Source organism: Eschrichtius robustus, chromosome 12 (assembly GCF_028021215.1).
Source record: "Eschrichtius robustus isolate mEscRob2 chromosome 12, mEscRob2.pri, whole genome shotgun sequence".
NCBI lineage: Eukaryota > Metazoa > Chordata > Mammalia > Artiodactyla > Eschrichtiidae > Eschrichtius > Eschrichtius robustus.
This window is the reverse complement of record NC_090835.1, coordinates 7,240,289-7,256,450: the sequence shown is the minus strand read 5'-3', so window position 1 is coordinate 7,256,450 and position 16,162 is coordinate 7,240,289. Positions and strand designations below refer to the sequence as shown.

At 44.3% G+C, this 16,162-nt stretch overlaps 1 protein-coding gene across 2 annotated transcripts; it reads right to left on the bottom strand.

The window, feature by feature from the left end:
• Nucleotides 1-4,392: 4,392 nt before the first annotated feature.
• On the bottom strand, nucleotides 4,393-15,644 carry CIDEC (cell death inducing DFFA like effector c). 2 transcript variants are annotated; one of them, XM_068558656.1, is made up of 6 exons: nucleotides 15,563-15,644; nucleotides 12,947-13,024; nucleotides 11,665-11,818; nucleotides 8,006-8,164; nucleotides 7,734-7,921; nucleotides 4,393-4,958 (listed from the first exon to the last, which is right to left on the bottom strand). In XM_068558656.1, the coding sequence occupies exons 2-6, from the start codon at nucleotides 12,997-12,999 to the stop codon at nucleotides 4,796-4,798; spliced, it is 717 nt and encodes a 238-aa protein (XP_068414757.1). In that variant the 5' UTR covers nucleotides 13,000-13,024; nucleotides 15,563-15,644; the 3' UTR covers nucleotides 4,393-4,795. The 2 variants fall into 2 exon arrangements, with proteins under 2 accessions (XP_068414757.1, XP_068414756.1); XM_068558655.1 differs by lacking the exon at nucleotides 15,563-15,644 and adding an exon at nucleotides 13,278-13,313.
• Between the last annotated feature and the right edge of the window lie 518 nt (nucleotides 15,645-16,162).

Genomic DNA, 16,162 nt, shown 5'->3' with positions numbered 1-16,162 from the left:
ACTGTGAAGAACTCAGAAATTCACCAGGAGGGAAAGGTGTGGGTCAGAGGAGAGGGAGCGGGCAACAGGAAAAAGAAGACGTTAAGTGCAAAAAAAGCAAAAAGCAAAATGGGCTCTATCCTGTAATTACAACTATGGAAAAGTTACATGCAACCTGTGTATCATTTTGTTTACCAAGAGCACTATAACTTTCGATTCATTGTTTGCATTAGTGAAGGACTGCAGATAAAACAACATCTGTCAACAGAGGAATGGCTAAATTAATTGTAGCACATACATATGTAGCCATTAATTGAAGAATGTGTAGGGGTCTGCATGTGGTAATGTGAATCAATATCCAGAATATATTAAATCAAAAAACAACAAAGTGAAGAACAGTGTGACTAGAATATGCATATACGTGCATGCGTGTGATTTACATATATTTATTATATTTATATATTTCTGCATTTCTGAAAGGACATACACAAATGAGATGTTGGTTGCTTCCAGAAAAGGAATCAGAAGTGAGAACATGAATAATTATTTTTACCCTTTAGAACTGCTTAAATTTTTAACCTCATTGATATATCTCTTCTTCAGACACACATGGAGCCCTAGTTTAAAAATATAAGCCAGACCAAAAAAAAAAAAAAAAAAAAGGGACTTCCCTGGTGGTCCAGTGTTTAAGACTCGTGCTTCCACTGCAGGGGGTGCAGGTTCGATCCCTGGTTGGGGAACTAAGATCCCGCATGATGCGTGGTGTGGCCAAAAAAAAAAAACTAAGCCAGATATAAAAGACTGTACGATTCATAAAAATTTTTTTAAATAATGAAAATAAGTAGAAATAAAATTTTTAAAAGACTGTGTGATTTTAGTTACATGACATTTTAGAAAAGTCAGTGGTTGACCAGGGCTGGAGTGGTTGAGGGAATGAGAATCGACTAGAAGCGAGAAGAAGGGAAATTTTTGGTGTACTGGAACTAGTGGTTACACATCTGTATAAATTTGCCAAACCTTATTGAACTATATACCTTAAAAGGGTAGATTTTATTGTATGTAAATTATACCTCAGTAAACTTAATTGTTTTTAATTCAAAGATTTAAATAGTCAATTTTAAAATATATATATATATTTATTTATTTGGTCATGCTGGGTCTTAGTTGCAGCACGCAGGATCTTTTAGTTGCAGCATGTGGGATCTAGCTCCCTGACCAGGGGTCTAACCCGGGCCCCCTGCACTGGGAGCGCGGAGTCTTAACCTCTGGACCAACCAGGGAAGTCCCAAAAGTCAATTTTTAAATGTGCACAAATTCAGACAGGACTGGCAAGAAATTTAGCAAGAACGCAAGTAATTTTATCTTGTTTTGGGCTCGGACGTTGTTGTGTCCTAAGGCCCCGCGGTATTTTGGAACCCCACTTCGGAAAGGTGCGTTCATAATTTGCAGCTTGAGCAAAGATGGAAAGGCGGAGGCCGGGGGGCAGGACACAGCCTACCTTACCGACAGCAGACTTCTCCTCCATTGGCCACGCTTGGCCCCAGGAAGGGCCATTCCCCCACTTGGACTGGCCCCTGGCCCTGCCAAGGCTTGAGCTCCCTTGCTCTTTGGAATTTTCCCTCCACACGCCCCAGACTCATCAAAGCCTGCCCTCTCCTGTTCACTGCCCACAGCTGGTGCGACTCCATTAATCTCCAAGCTTCCAGAAGAAAAGGAAGAAACCTAATTATCCCTAGTCTGGGAGGGCTCAGTGCCAAGAGACAGTGATCAGCCACTCGAGACTCACGTGTGAAACTCAGAATATCAGGAGGAAGGCAAGTTGGGACAAATTCCAAGTTTCAGCCACCCCAGCCCGACTCAGTTTATGACTGACTTCACAGGAAGAGCAGGTAGGCCACAGCCTCAGCAAGAGTTGAATGGGAATAGCTTCTGTGCTGACGTAAACATCATGCCTTCATACCAGAAGGCCTACCCCATGGACCCAGGACAGCCGTGAGCCAGGCCTCCAACCATAGCTGCAAGAGCAGGAAAGCCCAGAATGGAAATGTTCTTTGCTAGCTCTGGCAGCTCCTTCCACACATGGCTGCAGGGTATGGGTCAGCTGCCAGAAATAACCCTCCAGACTTTAACTTTGGTAACATAGGCCTTTATCTTAGCATTTAATAAACCCAAGTAGCCTTTATAGTTAGTCAGAAATGACACATATTTGAATCTGAGAGGCAGAGACCAAAGCACAGTCTCCTACAAACCTAGCCTTTCATGCTTGTCTTGTTTGAGTTGCTTGATACTGAAAAATGCCAGCTCACACTGATAAACTAATACTTCGTGGCTACCTAACGGCTCATTTCGAAATCCTGAGATTAAGAGTTCTGAACACGAAAGGAGGGCTGTCTAGCAAGCTAGGGAAGGCTTCGGAGGAGAGTTGCATTACAGCTTGACTAGTACTTTCCCACCTACACACTTAAAAGGTTGTAATAAAATGTGACATTGAGAAACTGGAAGAGTGCCTTAATCCCATAATCCCTATTAAAGCCCTTCTTTTTTTTTTTTTTTTTTTAATTGAGGTATAGTTGATTTACAGTGTTGTGTTAGTTTCTGGTGTACAGCAAAGTGATTCAGTTATACATATATATATTCTTTTTCAGATTCTTTTCCATTGTAGATTATTACAAGATATTGAATATAGTTCCCTGCGCTATACAGTAGGACCTTGTTTACCTATTTGATATATAGTAGTGTGTATCTGTTAATCCCAAGCTCCTAATTTGTCCCCCTCTCCCCCTTCCCCTTTGGTAACCGTAAGTTTGTTTTCTGTGTCTGTGGGTCTGTTTCTGTTTTGTAAATAAGTTCATTTATATCATGTTTTTAGATTCCACATAGAAGTGATATCATATGATATTTGTCTTTCTCTGTCTGACTTGCTTCACTTTTTATGATCATCTCTAGGTCCATCCATGTTGCTGCAAATGGCATTATTTCATTCTTTTTTATGGCTGAGTACTAGTCCATTGTATATATGTACCACATCTTCTTCACCCATTCATCTGTTGATGGACACTTAAGTTGCTTCCATATCTTGGCTATTGTAAATAGTGCTGCTATGAGCATTGGGGGGCATGTCTCTTTCTGAATTAGAGTTTTTGTCTTTTCCAGATATATGGCCAGAAGTGGGATTGCTGGATGATATAGCAGCTTTATTTTTAGTTTTTTAGGAACCCCCGTACTGTTCTCCATAGTGGCTGCACAATTTCCATTCCCACCAACAGTGTAGGAGGGTTCCTTTTTCTCCACACCCTCTCTAGCATTTATTATTTGTAGACTTTTTGATGATGGCCATTCTGACTGGTGTGACGTGATACTTCATTGTAGTTTTGATTTGCACTTCGCTAATAATTAGCAATGTTGAGCATCTTTTCATGTGCCTACTGGCCATCTATGTCTTCTTTGGAGAAATGTCTATTTAGGTCTTCTGCCCATTTTTTGATTGGGTTGTTTGTTTTTTTTGATATTGAGCTATATAAGCTGTTTTTATATTTTGGAAATTAAGCCCTTGTCAGTTGCATCTTTTGCAAATATTTTCTCCCACTCTGGAGGTTGTCTTTTCGTTTTGTTTATGGTTTCCTTTGCTGTGCAAAAGCTTTTGAGTTTGTTTGGGTCCCATTTGTTTATTTTTGCTTTTATTCCCATTATTCTAGGAGACAGATCCAAAATAAATATTGCTGCGATTTATGTCAAATAATGTTCTGCCTCTGTTCTCCTCTAGGAGTTTTATAGTATCCAGTCTTACATTTAGGTCTTTAATCCATTTTGAGTTTACTTTTGTATATGGTAGTAGAGAATGTTCTAATTTCATTCTTTTACATGGAGCTGTCCAGTTTTCCCAGCACCACTTATTGAAGAGACTGTCTTTTCTCCATTGTATATTCTTACCCCCTTTGTCAAAGATTAATTGACTGTAGGTATGGGTTTATTTCTGGGCTATTTCCTTCCATTGATCCATATGTCTATTTTTGTGCCAATACCATGCTGTTTTGATTACTGTAGCTTTGTAGTATTGTCTGAAGTCTGGGAGGGTTATGCCTCCAGCTTTGTTCCTTTTCCTCAGGATTGCTTTGGCAATTCTGGCTCTTTTGTGTTCCCAAAGTCCTTCTGGTAGGCAAACTTATTTTGGAAATTGTCATTTACCATATTGATTACATGATCTGCTCAAGCCTCAGATTAAGCAGACATTAATTTCAGAATTAACTGTAATTTTTTTTGTTGTCTGTTTTTTTGGTAGAAAAAGTGCTGTTTCCTATAACCCCACATTATGGAGAATGGTTTGACAACAGAGTTCTCTCTTCCCTTAGACCTTACCAACTTTCCAGATAGAACCCCACCCTCACCTCGCAAAGAACAGAAGCAAAGAAGATGTATCAGCGTAAATAATTTATTGCGAACTCTCTAATATCATACACGAGTGGGTTGACAATTCACTCAGGAGCATTTGGGATGGGAGGCCAGGAGGTAGGCAGTGTAATGAAAGTGTAGCACGTGAAGACAGGTTGCTGAGGGGCAGCCTTCCTGCCATAGCCTGCTGGTGACCAGTCTTGGCCCGCTAAGCTACCTGGGGCAGGAAGGAGCCGGGCCAGGCCAAGAGCCCTCAGTTCTCCTTTGGCCAGCCCAGCCCAGGTTTCCGGCCCTTCCCCCTGCTTCATCATTCATGTTCCTGTGGGGCTGAGGGAGGTGTTGGGAAGGTAAGAAGCTGTCTAGCTGCCAGGCTTGTGGGTGCTACCAGCTGAGCATGGGGTCCCCGGTCTAGTCCTTGGCTGGGCTTTCATTGCAGTATCTTCAGACAGGTCGGGATGAGGGACGGGGCTTTGCTCTTGGGAGGCCGCCCTCCCTCTGTGGCATCCAGGAGCTGCTGCAGGTAACAGGAGGTGCCGAGCAGCACGTGGCCTGTGGCCTGCATGCTGAAGAGGGCCCAGCGGAGAGCTTCTCTGGGTGGGATGAGAAGGCACTAGGGTCAAAACACAAAGAAAGCCCCTTCCTGCTTCCCCTAAATGCCTGCTCCCCCACGCTGCGTTCATAACTTCATAAACTGTAGAGTGATGTGCAAACAGAACAGATGCTGCCCTCCCTCAGCAAATAGGACAGGGTCTACAGTGTTACCTGCAATCGTACCTTAACTGAGACGTCCACAACCTCCCTCTTCTCGTGCAAAATTCAAGCTCATTTAACAAGGCCTTTTATTTTTCTAATGCTACTTTGGGCCAGCCAGACTGATCTCTGTCACATGACTCTGCCCTTCACAACCTCTGTTCTAGACAGAAGTGTTTCCAAGTCATTTGTAGTCTAGCTAATTTTCAGAGTGCTGGACGTGAAGATCTCCATGTCTGGTGTTGCAGTGTACTGAGGACAGAACTCCAGTCAGACAGGCCTGAGTTCTAATTCAGTTTCATTAGCTGTGGCAACCTTGGCAAACCTCTATAGCTCTGAGCTTCGGCACCCTCATCTGTAAAATGAGATCATACCATTTTGATCCCACACAGGGTTAGGAAGATGAAATAACATAAATCACTTAACATAGGACCTGATATGTAGAAGAGAAGGGGAAACGTAGGATCAAGACTAGCTGGTTGAATGCTTCACTACTTTAACCAAATTCTTATCCAGATCTGTTTGAAAGAGATAGGTGAGGCTCACTAGGGGTGTCTAGTCCTAGGGGGGATCAGGGAGAAGAAAACAAAAGGAAAATAAATTCTTTCTGGCTGATATTAAAACTTGTCTTCTATTAACCTTCATTCAGTAAAGGAACTTATATTATGGCTGAGGTGGAGGGGGGCAGAAAGACAATTAGAATCATAAACATCTGTACATGAAAATACTTAAAAAATTTAAAGGTGAAACCTGAGAAGTATACCCATTTCTCAAATTAGAGAACTGAGGCTTCAAACCAGCTGTCTGGACATAAATAGGAATGAAATTCTGACACATGCTACAATATGGATGAACTTTGAAAACATTATGCTAAGTGAAATAAGCCAGACACAGAAGGGCAAGTATTGTATGATTATACTTACATGAGTTGCCTAGAATAGGAAAATTAACGGAGACAGGAAGTAGAACAGAGGTTAGCAGGGCTGGGGGAAGCGGGTGTGGAGAGTTAGTGTTTAATGGGTACAGAGTTACAGTTAGGGATGATGAAAAAGTTCTGGAAATAGAGGCACAAGTAACTGTTGCACAACACTGTGAATGTACTTAATGTCACTGAATTTTATACTTAAAAAAAAAGTGGTTAAAATGGTAAATTTTATGGTATGTGTATTTTACCACCATTAAAGAAAAAACACTTGCTGATGCCACTAAGTCATTCCACTGATTCCAGCTTGCTGTTGTTTTTTGTTTTTCTTTTGGGACCAATATGCCTACTGTGTTTAGCTCTGAGGGTCCCACTTCCCCTAGATGGACTGAGTTTAAAGGCTGAAACTTCTTGCTCTAGATTTTGCAATCTGCAAACTGCTGGCAGCAAGCCCAGATCAAGAGAGGTATAAGATATGGTATAAGAGGAAAATGGAACTTCTTGCCATAGAACGAGGCTCAAGCCTGCCGCTCAGTGTTATCTCTGGCAGGCAGAACCACACGGCCTCAGGTCCCTCATCTGCAGACTGGGAATGCAGAGAATAAACTCGGAAAGCCAAGAAGGTCTGGTATGCTCTAGCTACATACGTTCTGGCAGAACTCTGGAAGGAGTAGGATTTCTCAGAAGCCCCTGAGAATGAGGATCATATGTATCTTCATTCACTGTACAGTTATTTGAATTATTGCTACGTACCAGCATTCACCAAGGTATTGGAGGCAACAGCAATTCTTGCCCTCATGGAGCTTGTTCTGACATCTTATTTATCTCTGTGTCTCTAGCTCATAGCATAGGGCCAGGACACAGAGAGTGCTCAGTAAACACTAAATGAAGCAACTGGGGAGGAGTAGCGTCTGTCAGAAGTAACTGGCAAGAGGCCAGCTTTGTGGTTTTCGACTATTTAGATGCCTCTGCCTCAGTGGCTACATCCGCCTAATGAGGTAAGAATTCTCTAGAGCACCACTGGAATAGCTGAATTTGGAAACCACTACCATAACAGTACTTGTCTTATGATTAAACATATTCCCATGCTTCCTGTGATACTTGATTAGACTTTCAAAAGTAAAGTAAAAAGTTTCTTTTAAAGTTCATTAGATGATACAAATGACTATTGTCCATAGACATACAAATTAATTCCGTTCTATGGAAGGACAGTTATTTCATCCCTCCCACCCCCATGGAAAAATCCAATTTTGTATTTATAAATAGCTCAGCATTCTTGTTGGATCTATGTATGGGTGGGATTTTGAACTGATTGTAACTTCTTGCTGCTTCTCTCACTAGTTGAGTTCAATAAAATTTTTGACACATGTTCATTTTTCAAAAGATTAGAAGACTACTTAGGAAAACTTGCTACTTTAGGTGAAAAATAATTAGTTGTTATAGTGGAAGGTAATTAGAAAAGCTAAATGTATCCAGGTTCCACCAGCAGGAGTATATGTATCCCTTTGGCATATACTACTATAAACTAAAGCATGAATTCAGCCATAAAGTCCTAGACAAATGCTAATTGTCATGCTTTGTCAGCATCAACACCAGGCCCAGGCTCCGAGAAGTCTGAGGTGCATGGGAGAAGATAGGGCCTCTCCCATTGCTGTGTACCCAGCCTGTACCCAGCTAATCCCAATTCACTCACTTCATGACGCGTCTGGCCCCGTAGCAGCGCAGATCATAGGAAAGGGAGTATGTGCCATAGAGAGTCGCCTTCACGTTCAGGCAACCAATGAAGTCCTGTGGGTTCACCTTGTACAGGTCGAAGGTTACTCGGGCCACATCGATCTTCTCGGCAGGCTTACGGGAGAGGGAGAGTTGGTACCTAGTGCCCTGCATCAAGACAAGCATGTGGTTGGCACCCCTCAAGGACTTCTCCTAAGCTCCCAGTATTCTCCCTGACAGGTGGGACGTCACCTGCTCTGATGGGGGCTGCCATTTCTGCCCCTTATGGAGGACCATGAATACGGTGTCATCTGCCAGGGATTGGAAATACTCTTCTGTCTCTACAGTTGTGCCATCTTCCTCCAGCACCAGGAAGAAAGGCTTGTCTGCCAGCATCAGGGTATCCTGGACCTGGAGAATAAGGTAAGTGATGCTTCTGCCATCACATGTAGCCACAGAGCTGGTATGGGGAAGACCCACATTACACACCTCAGCTGGCACACCTCACACACACACTAGTGGGCCGGGATTTATGGGATGGGACTGGAACCCAGGGCTCTTGCTGTGAGATCACCATCCAAAGAACCTATATTATGGTATCCCTTGGTATCTGACTTCATGGTTAATATTCTAGAATAGTGCTGTCCAATAAAAATATAATGGGAGGGACTTCTCTGGTGGTCCAGTGGTAAAGAATCTGCCTTGCAATGCAGGGGATGCGGGTTCGATCCCTGGTCAGAGAACTAAGATCCCACATGCCGCGGGGCAACTAAGCCCACGTGCCACAACTATTGAGCTCGTGCACCTCAACTAGAGCCCGCATGCCGCAGACTATAGAGCCCACACACCCTGGAGCCCGCACGCCACAACTAGAGAAGAGAAAACCCGCATGCCACAACTAGAGAGAAGCCCATGCACCACAATGAAAGATCCCTCATGCCTCAACGAAGATCCCGCGGGCCACAACTAAGACCCGACACAGCCAAAAAATAAAAAATAAATCTTAAAAAAATATAATGGGAGTCACACATGTCATTTTTAATTGCGATATAATTCACATGCCATAAAATTCACTCTTTTAAAGTACACAATCCAGTGGTTTTTAGCATATTCACAAAGATGTGCAACTACCACCACCATATAATTTCAAAACATTTTCAACCCCATTTTTACCCCAAAGAGAAACCTAGCCCCATTAGCTGTCACTCCTCATTTCCTAGCCCTTGGCAACCTCTCCTCTTCTGTCCATCTCTGTGGATCTGTCTATTCTGGACATTTCATATAAGTGGAATCATACAATGTGTGGTCTCTTTAGACTGGCTTCTTTCACTTAACAAGTTTTCAAGGTTCATCTATGTTGCAGCATGATTCTTTACTTTTTTTTTTTTTTTTTAATTAATTTATTTATTTATTTATTATTTATTTTTGGCTGTGTTGGGTCTTCGTTTCTGTGCGAGGGCTTTCTCCATTTGTGGCGAGTGGGGGCCACTCTTCATCACGGTGCGCGGGCCTCTCACTGTTGCGGCCTCTCCCGTTGCGGAGCACAGGCTCCAGACGCGCAGGCTCAGTAGTTGTGGCACATGGGCTTAGTTGCTCCGCAGCATGTGGGATCTTCCCAGACCAGGGCTCGAACCCGTGTCCCCCGCACTGGCAGGCGGACTCTCAACCACTGCGCCACCAGGGAAGCCCGATTCTTTACTTTTTTATGGCTGAATAATATTCTACTAAATAGATATACCACATTTTTAATCCATTCTTCAATTGATGGACATGTGGGTTGTTTCTATTTTTTGAGTATTATGAATAATGCTGCTATGCACATTCATGTACAAATTTTTGTGTGACATGTCTTTTCAATTTTCCTGGATATATACCTAGGATTGGAATTGCTGAGTCATATAATAACTCTATGTTTACTCTTCTTAAGGAAATACCAAACTGTTTTCTGAAGCTGTTGCATGATTTTACATTCCCAACAGCAATTTCTCTACATCCTCACCAACACTTGTTAGTCTGTCTTTTATTTTAGCCATTCTAGCGGTATGAAATGTTTTTGATTTGCATTTCCCTAATGACTAAGGATGCTGAGCATCTTTTCATGTGTTATCAGCCATTTGTACATCTTCTCTGGAGAAACATCTACTTGGATTCTTTGCCCATTTTCAACTGGATCGTCTTTTTATTGAGTTTTAAGAGTTCTTTATATATTCTTGATACTAGACCCTTATCAGATATGTGATTTGCAAATATTTTCTCCCATTCTGTGGGTTATCTTTTCATTTTTTTTGATAGTGTCCTTTGATGCACAGAAGTTTTTAATGTTGATAAAGTCCAACTTTTTTCCCTTTGGTTACTTGTGCTTTGGTGCCATATCTAAGAAACCAAGGTTATGAACACTTATACCTATGTTTTCTTCTAAGGGTTTTATAGTTTTAGCTCTACATTTAGATCTTTGATCTGCTTTGAATTAATTTTATATGTAGTATGAGGGAGGGATCCAACTTCATTCTTTTGCATTTGGATAGCCCATTGTCTCAGGAATATTTGTTGAAAAGACTATTCTTTCTCCATTGAATAGTCTTGGCATCCTGTTAAAAATCAATTGACCACAGATACATGGATTTATTTCTGGACTCTCAGTTCTATTCAGTTGATTTGTATGTATTATGGGCTGAATGGTATCCCCCCAAAATTCATATGTTGAAGTCCTAATCCCAGTACCTCAGAATGTGACTATATTTGGAGATAGAGTCTTTAAAGAAGTAATTATATTAAAATTAGGGCATTAGAGTGGGCCATAATCCACTATGACTTGTAAGAAGAAAAGGTGTCTTTATAAGAAGGAAAGATGGGCTTCCCTGGTGGCGCAGTGGTTGAGAATCCGCCTGCCAATGCAGGGGACACGGGTTCGAGCCCTGGTCTGGGAAGATCCCACATGCTGCGGAGCAACTAGGCCCGTGCGCCACAACTACTGAGCCTGTGCGTCTGGAGCCTGTGCTCCGCAACAAGAGAGGCCGCAATAGTGAGAGGCCCGCGCACCGCGATGAAGAGTGGCCCCCGCTTGCCGCAACTGGAGAAAGCCCTCGCACAGAAACGAAGACCAACACAGCCAAAAATAAATAAATAAATAAATAAATTAAAAAAAAAAAAGAAGAAGGAAAGATTAGGACAAGTTACTCCCAACCAAGTGTAGGGGGAGCATGGAAATGGGGAAGGGTGTCATTCTTGCCCAATGTTACTACCACCCACAAGAGCTGTGTGTCCTTGGTTTCCTCTCTGGAAGCTTACCTGATCAATAATTTTTACTTTTTTTTTTTTTGACTGTGCCGAGGGACATGCGGGATCCTAGTTCCCTAACCAGGGATTGAACCTGTGCCCCCTGCATTGGAGCAGGAAGTCTTAACCACTGGACCACCAGGGAAGTCCCACCTAATCAAAAGTTTGAAGAAAGTCTTCCACAGCTGTTAACAAAGCTTTGCGTGGAAGGCCAATGTAGGAGACAGGTTGAAGGAGAACTGCCCTGCATGAAGGTAAGGGAAGGAGATAGGGAAGGGAATCTCTAAAATCTTGCACAATAGCCCAACTTCTGGGCACTTCTACAAGTTTAAGTACTACTGGAAAAGGGAACCTAAGGGTCCCTCCAGTAAGAAAACTAGACTCCAAAAATACCACTGACCTATTGTTAGTATCAGACGGTAATGTACTGCCCTCCCCCTGTCAACAGACAGACAGGACTCCAGGTGGGCACTACAAGCCCACTGGAGTGCCATTAGAAAGGAAATCTTTTCACCATCTAAGCCATGAACTCCAACCCTGCTGAACCCCTGGCTCATGATGCAGAGGCAGCTGTTGGGGCCGGCTCACAGCCAAGGTCCCCATAGAGGGCTGTGCAGAGGCAGGCCCATTCCTACCTTGAGGCGGAGGTCCTCAAGGCTGTGTGTCATGATGCCCTTCCGCACACTCCGGTCAGCACTGCTTACTCTGCAGGGCCGGGCCCTGGGGGCCTCCGGGCTGGGCTCTGACAGCAGCTTCTGGGTCACCACCGAGGTGCTGACTGCCACGTACCTGGAGGCCATATGGAGCATCAGAATGAGCTGTCTGATGCCTCCCAGCCCTCAGCGCACAGCAGGGTAACTTACTCTCCCAATCCTCCAGGCTGAGCTCATCATATTCCTCCTCCCCTACCACCCACCAAACCTGCTCTAGATAGTCTTCCTCAAAAGCCTGCTGGATTGCTGCATCTTTTTATTTATTTATTTATTTATTTATTTATTTATTTATTTTGGCTGTGCCAGGTCTTAGTTGCGGCACGCGGGATCTTTAGTTGCAGCATGCGGACTTCTTAGTTTTGGCATGTATGTGGCCTCTAGTTCCCTGACCAGGTATTGAACCCATGCCCCCTGCATGGGGAGCGCGGAGTCTTACCCACTGGACCACCAGGGAAGTCTCTGGATCCGTGCATCTTAAGCTTTAGTGGACACATCAGTCCCCTGGTGATCTTGTTAAAATGCAGGTTCTGATTCAGTAGGTCTGGGTAGGTTCTGAGATTTTATGTATGTAATGAGTTCCCAAGTGATATTGACACTGCTGGGTTTCAGACCGTGACAAGTAGCCAATGATAGAAGACTACCCCACATTTGCCCAATTACCACTTTCCTCTCTTAGCCTCATTCTTCTCACCTGTAATGTGAGACAAAGTGGCAAAGCTGAGGTCAATATAAGACAGTTTTGAACTCAGATACACGATGTAGAACAAAAGGAGTGCAGTGAACCTAGATTTTGGAGTCAGGCAGACCCAAGTTCGAATCCTGGCTCCACTACCCATTTGCTAGGTGACTGAGAGAGCCCACCCTGTGCCTCTGTTTCCCCATCTATTAATTTGGCATAATAATCCCCACTTCCCAAAGTTGTGGTGAGGTTTAAATGAGATCAATAATGAAAGCATCAAGCAGTATCTACCTCTTTCTACTCAATGTGTGATATGGGGGACTCGGGGTGGGGAGAGACAGCAGCATTAATATCTCCTGGGGGCTTGTGGGAGGGGCAAATCTTGGGTCCCACTCCAGACCTCCTGAATCAGCACCTGCATTTGAACAAGACGCCCAGGTGACTTATGTGCCCATCAAAGTTCAAGAAGGTCTGCCCTACAGCTCACAGTAGCTCCCCTTCCCTTGCATGCTTGGCTCTCCTCACCTGGAGAGGGACCTGGGGTAGAGAAGGCTGAGGGACTTCATGGCGTACTCCATCCTCGTCAGCTGGACAGTGTTGGGCCTGGGAAGGAAGCAGAGACAGCTCCTTAGGTGGGGATGGGAGGGTTCCCTCTCTCTTGTCTTTTGACACAGAGCAACCCAACCTCCATCCATCAAGCCTCTGCTCTGGTCTCCCCTAGCAACTCACACACACACCTCCCCCAGCCCTTCCCCTGTCCCACCCATGTACGCCACCGTGACCAAGCTGGAGACCCCCTTAGTGCCCAGGCTCAGCCCTGCTCCGCAGCCGCTCCTCCCTCCCCGGCACCACTCACTCCATGTTTCTCTGACCCTGGCTCTGGTCACACTGATCAGGGTTCACAAGTCGGGACTGAAGAGGCCCTGCCTGGTTAGTTCCTGTCCTGGGGGCAGAGTCCACTTTACGCTGGCAGGAGGCGAGTCACACCACCTTGCACTGCTGGGGACCTTCCCTGACCTGTTGCTCAGAGACCTCCCAGGCCAGGCAACCCAGCCTAAGCCTGCTCTCTCCAGTGGGTACTTGAGCAATCTGAACCCCTCCTGAGGGTTCCTGCTGGCCAGAGACTCTCTACCATGATGGAACCGTTCTATATCCGTTCTCTCCAATACTGGAGCTGCTAGCCCCACACGGCGACTGAGCACTTGAAGTGTGGCAGTACAACTGAGGAGCTGGATTTTTATTTTTATTGAATGTTAACTAACTTAAATGTACACAGCCACTGTGGCTCAAGGCTGCTGGCAGCCATTCTGGGCACTAGCCGACGGCCCTGGGCTGACCTGCCCGCCCTTCTCTCCTGAGCCTGCTCGATAAAGCTCCTGCAGGCTCCAAGCCCTCCTGCAGGCAGTTCCTCTGCCTGTAATGCCTCCCTTGGCCCAGGGCTAAACGTTTGCAGCCCTGAAGCCCGAGTTTCACTGTTTTCCACGGCTCGGAAAGCCTTCTTAGACGGCTCACAGAATTTCCCCTTCATCTTTGCCCTTCCTTCTTCCTAGCCAAGTGGGCCTCAGTGTCTGCTTCTGCCATAGCAGCCCTGCTCCTTGGGTGCCTCGCCCTGAGATGTTCTCCCTTTCCCAGCCTCCGTACAGACAGGGCCTGCCTCAGAGCCAGGGGCTCAAGGAGTGCATGGAACGAAGCCCCCTCCCCAGTCTTTCCTTCTGACAATGCAGGGGACGCCCCAGGCCAGCCTGTCTGTGAAAGCCCTCTCCCCCACTTAGCACTACCCACATCAGCTTGCTTCAGCCTCCCTCCTCACTCCCAATCGCAAAACTCCACCCAGCCCCACCTCACCGGTTCTCTAGGAGCCAGAACCAAACCAAAACAAAAAACCCAGAATAAGAAACTCCTTACCTCCTGCTTCCCAGCCTCCTAACCTTCCAATACTGCCCTGCTCAGCCCAGCCCTCCCTCCATTTTATTTCCAGCTCCCAGGGCAGCCCCTCCCCTGGCCTCCAGCCCCAGCTGGAAAAGAGCACAGGCACTGAGTGTGCAGCTCTCACCCTTGGGATGTCAAGCCAGCCTCACTTCCAGAAAAAGCCAGAAAGGAGGGGTGGAGGCATGTTTCGAAAGATCTGGGGCAGGGTATGGCCCAGGACATGGTATTGGGCACAGAGGGCACAGGAAACAGGCAGGTGTGCATGGTGGTCCCAGCTCTACCCATGTTAGCTGTTGGAGTGTAGACAAGTTCCCTTAACCTCCTGAGCCCCAGTTTCTCTCACCTCTTCAACAGAGATAATGATTCCTGTCTTAATGATCCTGACCGAGGTAAGGATTTGTAATGATAAAAGTAAAGGGCTTTGCAACAGAGATACTTAATAGATAGAAACAAATATTGGTGTTATTGATAATATAATTATTTAATAATAGCAGATAATTTAATAATAATAATAAAGACTAGCTGAAATGTGTAGTGGTTAAGAGTGTAAGATCTATGACCCAGCAGTTCTACATATACATAATATTTGGAGTTATATATATATCTCCAAGGGAAGTGAAAATCTATGTCCACACAAAAACTCATACACGAGAAAGTTCATAGTGTTATTCATAACCGGCAAAATGTAGAAACAACCCAAATGTTCGTCAATTGATGAATGGATAAAAAACTGTGGTATATCCATAAATGGAATATTATTTGTCAATCGAAAGGATCTATGCTACTACAGTACATGGAAAAACGTTGAAAACATTATGCAAAGTGAAATCACAAGGGATTTATTATGCAAACATTATGCAAAGCCAGTCACAAGAGATCACATACATACTTGTATCATTCCACTTGTATGAAATGTCCAGAATAGACAAAACTATAAAGACAAAAAATTAATTAGTGGTTGTTTAGAGGGGCTGGAGAGTGGAAGGGGAATGGGGACTGCTAGTGGGCATGGGGTTTCTTTCAGGGGAGCCCAGAAAAAGTTCTAATCTAGTAATCTAAACACAATCTACTTTGATGATTGTGCTAAGTCTATTTGGAGGTTGTACAACCCTGCAAATACACTAAAACCATCGGATTGTACACCTAAGCGTGTGTGGTATATGGATTATATCTCCATAAAGCTGTTTTAAAAAAAAAAGAGTTCAACCTCACCTTTCTTTTAGAGTTGGGTTTTTCACACTACTGCATCAGAATCACATGGAAGGCTTGTTAAAAATTAGATTGCTGGCCTCCACCGCAGAGTTTCTGACTCAATATGTCTGGGGTGGGGCCTAAGAAAGTGTATTTCTAAGAGTTTCCAAGCTGATGCTGACACTGTGGCTACTTAGGGACCCTATTTTGAAAACCAGCAGTCTGGCACTAGCTGTGTGATGTAACTCATCTAAGCTTCAGTTGGATCTAACAAATGGGCATTAAAAATAGTTCCTACCCCACTGGGTTGTCATGAAGATTAAATGAGATAATCGTGAAAAGTACTTGATATGAAGTTTAGTGCACCCATCAGGCTCAATAAATAGCTATAATCATCATCATCATCATCATCCTATTACTTATATCTAAATCCTTCCCTATAAAAGCTTTCAGGCAACCATCATTCATTCACTCAACAAATACTTATTAGGCACTTACCGTGAGCCAGCCCTCCTAGGGTCTGAGAATACAGCAGGAAACAACACAGCCTTGTCCCACACTTCAAAGAGCTGACATTCCTGGAGGAAGGGGGAACTCAGACCATGAACAAATATGCAAATA